The following is a 12441-nucleotide window of genomic DNA, read 5'->3' on the forward strand; positions in this document are numbered from 1 at the left end:
GTTTCCACGTGCTTTAGACATAATTTTCATACAAACTAAAGACATTTGCATAAGTATTAAGTGAAGAACTTAAGTAATTTTCATTACATACACATTTAGTAATGCCATACCTACTAGGGGAATTAAGTTGTATCTTTATTTTATTTTCAAAAATCCGTATTGTGCATAGGCAATCTTAAGCCTAATTTTTCAGGTACACAAGTTCTGAATTTTAACATTATTTCCAGTGCATTATGTTACTATATTAATAGTATAGAGATATATATATTAAGTGTTCCACACAATCTTAGTGACTCTTGTGATTTGTAGTTAATAGTATATTTCTGTTATTGTGTAGATAAATTTTGTAAAAAGATTGCAAACAACCATGAGGGAGAAGTGTTTGAGCTGTTATAGGAAAATTAGTTCTGGGTTCTACACAGCTGTTGTGACAGATAGTTGCATTGGGATGAATTTAGTGCCATGGGAATCTGGGAAGTAACTGGGTCTGTTGCATGGTATTGCAAAGTATGTTCAAGGGATAGGAAAGTAGCTGAACAGGAAGGGAAGATTAGGGCCCTTAAGACTGAACTTGATAGTGCTAGGGAGGAACTGATGAGGTTATGGAGGGAGAAGGGTGAAGACAGGAGCAACAGGAAGAGTATCTGAAATTTTCATCATTGGCACAAACAACAGATTTGCCTTGCTACCTCTGTTAACTAGGGAACAGGCTCAGGTAGACGTAAGTGTAGTTAATACTCAACAGACTTTCACCAGGAAACTGACTGTTTCAAACCATTTAGGAAAGTTCTGTTGTTAGGAAGTGGCCAGCGAAGAGGTGTGGGCCAGTTCTTACAGGAAAAATTAGGTGACAGATACCAGGTCACAAGTTTTTTCAAGCACAGAGCATTTCTTAGTCAATTTATATAGGGTGTAGGATCATTGTGCAAGGGTTTTACAAAGCAGGATCATGTCATGGTTGGGGGTGGAGCAGGAAACAGTATGTATAGGGATCAGGGCTACAATGCTGAGCATGACCTAGTAAAAACAGCATATGCAATGAACCATACAAATTTGGCTTGGTCACTGCTTACTTTCAGTACAATCAGCCCCAAATAAACAACTCTGCTAGGAGGGTCAATATGGAATCAGATCAGCTGCTTTGGGCAGCTACTTTGTCAGGCATAGGTTTGGTTCCTGTTGATGCTATTGGTAAGTGGGACTCCACAAGGGATGGCCTGCATCTCAATAGGAAAGAGAAGGGTAAACTGCCTGAGACGATAGCAAAATCTTTAATGGAAGGGGGGGGGGGGGGGAGGCACTGAAACTCATGGGAGTACCTCTTTTTTAGGCTAAGATCAGTGTCCAATGATTCTGCACTGAATGAAATTACACTTAATGAGAAGCTCAGACATCCATGTACTAGAGATGTTAAAGTATCACAAGATTCTCATAAAAGTACAGTTTTAACGTAATGGTAGTATATCACAAGATTCTCATAGAAGTACAGTGAAAAATAATGTCTGTATATAGCATCAGTATATCAGTGGATCAAAAAACAAATTAGCTGAGATTCTTGTTGGTTTAGAAAGTGACGGTGGAACAGATGTACTACGCCTGTCTTAACATCATATAGTCACATATACAGAAAAGGTAAATGTAGGTCGATGTAAGCTTTCAGTAAGTGTAAGTGAGACATTATGGAGAGAGGGTTGCCATATATGTTAAAACTTATCACAATGTGGAAAATTTAGAAACTAAAAAAATTTATGTAGAGCCACCTATAGAAGTAAGTGTCTGTGAGCTTAAACCAAATAACTGTAGCTGTGCATATGTCTCTATTGGGAAATTTTCGATCATTTCTGAAAAACTTGGTTTCTTTGTTGTGCTAAGTGTCAGACAGTGGGAAGCAGATTATTGTTTGTGGGGATTTCATTGTAAATTTTGTGATAGAGTCTGACAGAAAGCATGATCTTGAAGTAACACTTTGTTCTTTCAATTTAACACAGTTCTTGATTTTCCTACTCAGGTAGTACAGGAAAGCAGCACACTGATAAATAATAGTTTTATGGACCAAGATAAATGTAATCAAATAAAAATTTTTCCTGTTAAGAATGATGCACAGCTAGTTACAGTATGTGACACAGCTCCATACAATAATGTGAAACAGTCCTTCAAAACAGTGTGTTCAATTAACTGCAAATTTTATGGAAATCTTGCAACAGTTAGACTGGGATGAGGTGTACAGGGAACCTGATCCTAATTTAAAGAAACCTTCTAACAGGCCATGGCTTACTAAAGGGTAAAAGTATCTTGTAAACAGAAAAGGGAAATGTATCTTATAGTTAGAAGGAGTAATAATCCAGAACCAGTCACAAATTATAAAAATTACTGCACTGTATTAAAAAAAGTTATTAAAATCCAGAAATATGTGCATTATGTCTAATATTAGTACCTCTGATAACAAATTAAAGCATTTTGGAATACTGTTAAAAGGGAAACAGGGCAACTGAGAGCACAGAAAGACTGTACATCTATAAAACTCAATGAAAAATTTGTTAACAAAAAGTCAGAAGTAGAAAATATTTTTAATAATAATTTTTTAAGTGTTGTAGGGAAAATAGGATCCAGCAGTTCCTTAGAAACTGCAAGGCTATATATGGAAGAGACAATACCTAAGCAATTTGATAAAATTGAAATTCAGTCCACCTCTCCTCTTGAAATTAGAAATATAATAAGTCACTCAAAAGAAAAATCTCACATGAAATTTATGGCATTTCCAACAGAGCACTAAAAGCTTGTTCCCAACAGGTAAGTAGGATTCTCAGACAGATATGTAGTAGCTCACACAAACAGACATTTTTCTGGAGAGACTGAGATATGCTATTGTTAAACCATTGCATAAAAAATGGGGATAGGTCTGATGCTAACAACTACCACCCAATCTCACTTCTGACAGCTTTATCAAAAATTCTTGAGAAGAAATGTATTCAAGAGTAGCTTCACATATTTGTAAAAATGAAGTACTAACAAAATGTCAGTTTGGTTTTCAGGAAGGCTTTTCAACAGAAAATGCTAAATATACTTTACTGATCAAATATTAAATGCTCTGGATAAATGAAAATCACACATTGGGATATTTGGTGTTTTCTCACAGGCCTTTGACAGTGTGAATCATGAAATTCCTCTAGATAAGTTAAGTATTGAGGTATGAGTGAGACAATGCACAAATGGTTTAATTCATAATTAACTGGAAGAATGCAGAAGGTTGAAATTAACAGTACAAACAGTCTGTAAAAATCAGCAGAGTTCTCTAACTGGGAATGTCACAAGAATGGTGTCACAGAGGGTTGAGTCTTGGGTCCCTACTGCTCTTAATATTTATTAATGATTTGCCACTCCATATTCATGAAAATGCCAAAGTAGTTCTTTTTTATGATGATAAAAGTATAGTAGTCATGCCCAACAAACAAGAATCAGTTGAGGAAATTGTAAATAATGTCTTTCAGAAAATTATTAAGGGCTTCTTTGCAAATGGACTCTCACTAAATTTTGATAAAACACAGTATATACTTTAAACGGCATAACACCATTGATAAATATAGACTCTGAACAGAAGTCTGTTGCTAAGACAGATTATTCAAAATTTCTGGGTGTTATGCATTAATGAGAAATTGAACTTGAAGAAACACATTGATGACTTGCTGAAATGTTTAGGTTCAGCTACTTATGTTATTATGGTTATTGTAAATTTTGGTGATAAACATATCAGCACATTAGTCTACTATGCCTATTTTCATATGGCATCATATTTTGGGTAATTTATCATTAAGAGAAACAGTAGTCATTGCACAAAAGCACGTAATCAGAATAATAGCTGGAGCCCAAGCAAGATCATCTTGCAGATATTTATTTAAGGAATTTGGGATATTCATAGTACCTTGGCAATACATATTGTCACTTGGGAAAATTTTTATTAATAAACCATCCAAATTCAAAAATAATAGCAAAGTGCATAGCTACAACACCACAAGAAAAGATGATCTTCACTATTCTGGGTTAAATCTGACTTTGGCACAGAAAGGGGTGAATTATACTGCCAAATAAATCTTTGGTCATCTACCAAATAGCATTAACAGAGATACAAACAATAAAATTAATATATCTACATATGCAAAGATTAGACACTACAAAGCAACAGTGAGAATTGTGGTACTATGCAGCTGAGACAAAAACACTAGGGTGCAAAACTACTACAGGAAAGACAGACAAAAATACTGAGACCATAAGAGAGATGGATGTGAAGACCTAGGGAAAAACTTAACGAGAGCCTGAGAATATTATCATGAGAAATTAGGCTGAGAAAACCAAAATTTGTGGGACATGTGATCAAAATTAATATTGATACGCTAGCCAAAAGACAAGAAGAAATACAGGAAACAAGTGAGTTGCTGAACACAAGAAGGATTGGTCCAAATTGAGGATTAAAGTGGAATGTAAGGAAAACTGGAGAGTACACAGTGACCAGTACATCACAGATCAAGCAGTCAGAATAGAGAGTCACCAATGGAGCAGGCAAGAGAGGAAGATATTGCAGATCTGAGAAAATTGAGGATAAAGAAATTGTGGGAAAATAAGAAGAAAATGCAATCCTAAACAGAACTATCCATATTCCTACACAGGCTACTACAAGAGAAGCAGAAAATCCCATCATTATTTTTAGAATGGAATATTATGCACTCAACTATCGATTCCATGGCTATCTATTGCTTTTAATCTCGCATAGAGAAAGGGGTCAGAGGGTAAATGGGGATGGGGGAGGGGGAGGTGGTGGGCAGCAGAGGTGCAAGGAGGTGAAAGGTTTGGGTAATATGTGTACAAGTTTTGATTACAGGAGGACTGTCATGGAAAATAAATGATGGGACTAAGAGTAAGGGACAGATAATCAGACGGGGACTAACAGATTCTATGATAAAGGTTATTTTACCACAGAATTTGGAAAAGAAATCTCTCAGAATAAATGCCATCAGTTGTTGCAAAACAAGTAACTATCAGTGTTATCTCAGCAAACAACTCGACCTTTCACTGTAATGTGAAAGGAGGCCTGTTAAAGCAAACCATTAAAAAATGTGGATGTCACTGATTCCATCCCTATGTCTACGGAACTATACACAAGAAACATAATAGTGTGCCTCCACACTTGTCCGTTCAAAACTATTTAGTCTATGTCACTCAAAGTTCCACGCCACAGTGCGGTAATAAAGTAAATATGTTGAATGGTCAATGAACATCAAAGAGAGAAACTCTGTAAGACAAATAATATGTTACCTTCAGCATCTGAGTCTCCTCTGTATAAAAGTATACATCTAAGGCCCATTGCTTTCTTTAACAGAGCTTAAGTTACTTTTATTTCTTGCCATGTGATGCTCAGTATGGAAAGAGAAGAGAAAAGAAAAAAGAAAAAAAAATGCACAGGTATTATGATCAGAGCCTCACACAATTAAAAAGTTGTTGATGCAAATAAGAATAATGCCTTCAGCTACTTTCCATAGTAAAATTTGTCTGCACATTCTCCACAAAGCAACCTTACACTTTCATAAATCTCATCCAAAAACTGGAAAAACAGACATAAAATAATAATAGAGGAGCTATAGGATATTTATGATTTGAAACACCAAAATGGTACATTTCATATGTGTAAGGGCGGTTTATTTAAATCACTTCAGACAATATCTGGTATGGTTTCCTCAACAAGGACACTGCCAACTATCTGGCTTCTTCTCATTAAACACATGTATATATAAACTTACAGGAACATGAAAACTATGCGCTATACTGAGTCTCAAACTCTGACACTTTTCCCTTCATGGGTAATTTCTCAACTGATTGAACTATCTAGGCACAACTCATGAGCTGACCTCACAGCTCTACTTTTGCCAGTACATTTCTACTACTTTAAAAACTTCACAGAAGTTCCCCTGCGCACCTTGTAGGACTAGCACACCATGAAAAAATAACTTAGCCACAGCCTAGACGATTGTTTCCAGAATGAATTCATAGACACTCTTTTAGTCAGTCAAAATATAATATTCACCATTACTCTTCATAAACATTGTTTCAAATATTTAAGCATATAAATGTAAAGATATAATGGTATACATGAATATATTGATACATACCCAGTGTTGGGAGATTTCTTCACATCTGGCTCAGATCGCTGTGATATTTTCTTTGCACTTGATTTGCTTCTGGTACTGGTAATATTACTTCTATTGCACTGAGTGTTATTGGACGGTAATTTCTGTCTCGGAACTAATGTATCCTGCTGACCTTCAGAAAAGTTACAAAAAATTATCTTAGATATGCTAAGAATTACTAAAACAGAGACCAATATCAATAAGCATGGTTGGAGCAAAGTGCATCGAAGCACATTAGGTATGGTGTGAACCCTGTGTGAACAGCTTAACATTTTGTATTACATCTACTGATGGCCAAATTAATCTTGTACATTTGTCACAGCATTATCAGTGAAAGGAGGTAATTCTAAAATGAGTGGAGGGTACCAAAGAAAATTACTGTTTTAGCATATGTGTAAAAATGGATTAGTGTTCATCATAAATTTATTATATTTCATTAATAAAAGGTTAACACATTCTGTTAACTGATGAACACAGGTATTTGATGAGGCTATATTTCAATCAGTATTCAGAGTCAGTGTTCCAATCAGTGACAGAATGATCCTATGTGCACACACAATTTTAGACTCCTTAGAGAATCTCTGGAAGGAAGTGAATGGCACCAATATTCTACGAGAATCTCCTCTCAATTGTAAGTAGGGAACATCAGTATCATCAATTACATAATGTAGCCCCAAAGGTGGTAGAGAGCAACAGCAATTCAACTGCTAAATGAAAAGGAGAGAGCGGTTTGGTGGAAAGAGTACAGTGAAGACGTCTGTGAAGGGGAGGACTTGTCTGATGATGTGATAGAAAAAGAAACTGGAGTCAGTTTGGAAGACATTGAGGATATCATATTAGACAGAATTTAAAATAGCTCCTGAAGACTTGGGATCAAATAAAGCAGAAGGGATATACAACATTCCATTGGAAGTCTTACAATCATTGGGGGAAGTGGCAATCAAACAACTACTCAAGTTGGTGTGTAGAATTTGTGGAGACTGATGGTATACCATTAGAGTATTCGTAAAATATAATCCACACAATTCTGAGGATAGCAAAGGCTGATAAGTGTGAGAACTACTGCACAATCAGACTAACTGCTCACACATCCAAGATGCTGTCAAGATTAATATATAGAAGAATGGAAAATAAAACTAGGGATCTGTTTTATGATGATCAGTTTGACTTTGGCAGAGGTAAATGCACTAGTGAGGTTGTTCTGTTGTTCTGACTTTGCATTTGACAATGGAAGCACGACTGAAGAAAAATTAAGACACACTCATAGGATTTGTAACCTAGAAAAAGCACTTGACAATGTAACATGAGGCAAAATGTTAGAAATTCTGAAAAAAAAAATTAAAAAAATAGGAGTAAGTTATAGCCTACAAGAAAAGACAGGATATCTGTGTGTGTGTGTGTCTGTGTGTGTGTGTGTGTGTGTGTAGAAAGAACCAAGAAGGAACAATAAGATCAGATGACCAAAAGTGAAGTACTTAGATTAAAAAGGATGTAAGACAGGGATGCAGCCTTTCATTCCTCCTGTTCAATTTATACATCAAAGAAGCAATGACAGAAATAAAACACAGGTTCATGGGTGGGATTAAAATTCAGTGTGAAATTATGTCAGTGACAAGATTCACTGATGACATTGCTATCCTCAGTGAAACTGAGGAAGAATTACAGGATCTGTTGAATGGAATGAACCGTCTAATGAGTACAGAGTAAGGATTAACAATAAACTGGAAAAATATCAAAGTAATGAGAAGCAACAGAAATGAGAGTAGCAAGAAACTTAGCATCAAAACTGGTGATCATGAGGTAGATGAAGTTAAGAAATTCTGCTACCTTGGAAGCAAAATAACCCACAATAGGTCAAATAAGGAGGACTTAAGAAGCAGACTATCACAGGCAAAATGGGCATTCCTGGCCAAGAGAAGTCTACTGGTATCAAATATAGGCTTTAATCTGAGGAGGAAATTTCTGAGAACATACATTTGGATCATAGCATTGTATGGTAGTGAATCATGGACAGTGGGAAAACTGGAGCAGAAGAGAATTGATGCATTTGAGATGTACTGCTACAGAAGAATGCTGGAAATTAGTGGACTGATAAAATAAGGTATGAGGAGATTCTCCACAGAATTGGTGAAGAAAGGAACATAGGGAAAACACTGACAAGAACAAGAAATAGGATAATAGTACATGTGTTAAGACATCAGGTAATAATCTCCATGGCACTAGAGGGAGCTACAGGTGGCAAAAAGTGCAGGAGAAGACTGAGGCGGGAATACATCCAGTAAATAATTGTGGATGTAGGGTGCAAGTGCTACACTGAGATGAAGAAGCTGGTGCAGGTGATGGATTCAATCCAGTCAGAAGACTGATGACTCAAGAGAGAAAGTAGGTCACTGATATCTTCCATGGATTTTCTTTAGTTTGTGTTAGCACGCTGTAATACACCATATACAGCTTTTGGGTAGTTACCAACAAGTTACCTGGCAATCAAAAACTGACCCCTCAACAGAGCTAGAATATCTATATACACTGAAAATTGGAACACACAAGACTGAAGCAGAGAACAACAGGCATAAGAGGTTGGGTAAAACATTGAGAATTGTCAGACAATGCTACAGTTTTGTGGTATTTCTGGTATCACTGTGTGGTCTTTCTCACAGTTATTGGGGACATCAGAGCAAGTTTCTGGCATCCAGTGGAAGTGGGTTTTGTCCAGCCTGGAGATGATGAGTTGAGCTTTCTGTAATCCATCTAAGTGGTATGTGGTCAGAGTGTACAATGAATTAGTAAAACTTTGTGATCAACAAAGTTGCCTTTTCAATATGGAAAGTCTGAAAGGCTTTCAACATACTCGTAAATTACTGTGTGTGGTGATGGAATTCTGATCAATTATTTTCTGGTTTTCCAGGTAAGCAATGCAGTTCACTAAGTATGCTCACACTCAGTAGGAAGAGGCCTCAAATTAGAGTATGAATAATGAGCCATCTGAAACTTGAGTTTCTCCCACATATAAAATGTTCAAATAACTTACAGGAATGCTGCCTGCTGACATCTTCAACAACCATGAAGATGAACACGCCATCCATTTCAAGGCACAAATGCAACAAGAGAGAACTGTGCAAGGAAATTTAAACTCATGGTAGGTGGGGCTATGCCAACTGAGAACCATAACATGGCATATGCAGAATACACAACAGCAACCATAAACAACCAGTGCCACCACACAAACAAAGATGACTAACATCAGAAGTTATCAATAGTGAATGTTAATTACCAACGGGCATCCACAGCTCTCTGTCTATTCATTAGTGTCGCTGTCTCTCGATCATGGAGCCCCGGCTTTGATTGCTGGCTTGGTCGCAGAATTTCTTCACTTGAGACTTAGGGTTTGTGCCGGTCAAATAATTTCATATCATTGTCACTGAAGCACAAGTCACCGAAGTAGCGTTACACGGAAAAAATTGCACAGGTGGCCCAACAACCCCAAACAGAGTTGTCTGGCCCATAATACCATACATTCATTTCATTTTAAGCAATGCATGAGCAATTATCATTAATTCTGTCCCTTTGCCGATTGAACGGTGAGAGAGCAGGATTCCAAGCTGAATTAAGCAAAAAGGTCACTTGCTGATTTAATCTCAATGGCTTCCTAAATAATTACTGGAAGGACATGCCAGAATCTCTGTGTTTGTATTTATAGCAGATAAGAAGACTGCTTTGCATTTACACAGAGTGGTTCCTTATATTGTTATCTTACCCTCCAACAAGAACAATGCTGTGGTTGTGTTGGATAAAGAGGATTATGTTCACCAATTTTTACCAGCTGCCAGTGGTGTTTTCATTCATCATGTGATGCTTATGTTCTGTACAGTGGTATCTGGTGAAAGTCAGCCAGTCAACATGCTACGAAAAGATTTCAACTTTGCAACAGCAATTTGCTCACCTGCTGTAAGCATGTGTGATGCTTATCACAAACAATTTTTATGCAAGTCACCCATAGTTGCTGAAAGTCATGATGGATGAGAACACTACCGACAACTGGTAAAACTTGATTTTAAATGACCATACTACTGGTTTCATAGTTTACAGCTGCATCTTCAAGTGCACCCTACATATTTGAGAATTGAAATACAATTATAAACTACATTGGAAATCTGTGCTATTATATGAAGATTATTTGAAGACTTGTACTCACAGAAATTATTACATTAATCTACCATAGATGAACCCAACAGTCTTCGTCAAAGTATTGCCGTTCAGAGAATATTGTCAATATTTTTTTTTAAACTAGACAAACAAAAGCTACTTGGAAAGCCAGCCCACGTAACAGCCTCTACTAATGCTGCCAGGTAGATCTTACCAATATACTGGCCATTCATTGCCTCTGTGAGAGAAAGAAACAATGCCGCTTTCTTATCATCTCAAATCACACCTGGAAGGCACAGCTTGTAAGAGTAGGTCCTGTCTTTAACAGCCACCAGGAAACACTGACTATGCAGGTCAATAATATCTGTCACTTGGACACTGCAGCAATGTACATGTCACTAGGAGCACTGGTTCACTCCCTTGCAAAACAGTTAACTGTACATCAGTCAAAGTTTGCCAGAATATTATGATGCCTTAATCCAACTGACTATTCAATGTGTTTTGTACACACTCTTTTTTTTTTTGTCTAAAAATTTTCACTTCCTCCAATAGATTCAATTCCTGGCCTTTTTCTTTTCTATGGAGGATTACAAGATTTTCACCAAGACTTGTGTCCGCCCCCACTAGCTAAGTGGTCAGCATGACAGAATATCATTCCTAAGGGCCCGGGTTCGATTCCCGGCTGGGTCAGAGATTTTCTACGCTCAGGGATTGGATGTTGTGTTGTCCTAATTATCTATTACTACCAACCTGTTTTTGGAGGATTTTGAGGAAAATGCCCTGGAGTTGGTAGCACAGAAATGAGTATGCTTTGTATACATGTAAATGATGATCTTGTTTGGCCGCATGTAAGTGAGAATTTAAACAGATTTTTAGACTATCTGAAATCAATCTGTCCAAATAATCTCTCCACTATGGAGCAGGAAAAAGGCTGGTGCCTTTCCTTTCTTGACTTGTTGGTCAGGAGGAAAGCTGATGGATGTTGGCACATACCATTTATAGAAAGCCAAGTCTCTTTAGGCTGAAAGTTGTCCCCATTCAGCACTGTGTGAAGGGGCACTTCCTACCTTGATTCAAAGGCCTACATCCCAAAACCTGACAGTTGGCTGAATAAGCTCACGCTGTTACTTTTCACCAGAATGGTTACAGTGAATGATAGATCATACACTTGTTGTGGTACTGATCAACCATGAGTTGATTGAGTGGACCTAAGTCTACTGCCTTTTTTGCTTTATGCATATAGTATTTCCAACAGTATTGGTCATATAATGCAAAAACAGAGTGAAAAGTATGTTTCTCGAATACCACCTAAGGTTAGGACCCTTTTAGAGTCTGTTTACCACATCCATTGAAGTTATGGCATGCTATAGATCAATTAGACCATCAGGACCGTGGAGGACTGGTGTATAGAATATAAACGTCAAACACACACTTACAACAAGTGAGTAAATCTGGTGTTGTAGAACATTGCCTTGGCAATGGTCACTCTGATGAATGTAACAATATTCTAGCATGAATTTTCACCTATTGGGGTAGTATTATTAAGTAAGCAGTTTAGGTTAAATTAGAACTAACCTTCTAAATAGAGACAGAGGTTTTTTCTTAGATTATGCTTGGAATCTTGCTCTGTTCCTGGTCAAACAACAGAGAGATAGAGTTAATGCTGTTTATAGGAGGTCAAGTCACACTGTTCGCAATTAAAATTCACTATCGAAACTTCTGACATTGGTAATCTTTGGTTGTGTAGTGGCCCTAGTTGTTTACCTGTGTGTGTGTGTGTGTGTGTGTGTGTGTGTGTGTGTGTGTGTGTTGCCTTTTTGAATATGGAATATGGACCTTGCCGCTGAGGGAGATTGTTGCACGCCTCAGCGATACAGATAGCTGTACTGCAGGTGCAACCACAATGCAGGAGTATGTGTTGAGAGGCCAGGCAAATGGTCATTCCTGAAGAGGGACAGCAGCCTTTCCAGTAGTTGCAGGGGCAACAGTCTGGATGATTGACTGATCTGGCCCTGTGACATCAACCAAATGGCCTTGCTGTGCTGGTACTGCGAATGGCTGACAGCACGGGAAAACTACAGCCATAATTTTTCATGAGAGTGTGCAGCTCTACTGTATTGTT

The 12441-nt window shown here is 37.4% G+C and overlaps 1 protein-coding gene across 1 annotated transcript in view; it reads right to left on the minus strand.

Annotated features, from left to right (window-relative positions):
• LOC126236501 (uncharacterized) overlaps positions 1-12441 on the minus strand; it is a 314789-nt gene that overhangs the window by 159470 nt on the left and 142878 nt on the right. The window contains exon 5 of the mRNA XM_049945857.1: positions 6159-6309. Coding sequence (XP_049801814.1) covers positions 6159-6309 — 151 coding nt within the window. The remainder of the gene's footprint in view (positions 1-6158; positions 6310-12441) is intronic.

Source organism: Schistocerca nitens, chromosome 2 (genome assembly GCF_023898315.1).
Source record: "Schistocerca nitens isolate TAMUIC-IGC-003100 chromosome 2, iqSchNite1.1, whole genome shotgun sequence".
NCBI lineage: Eukaryota > Metazoa > Arthropoda > Insecta > Orthoptera > Acrididae > Schistocerca > Schistocerca nitens.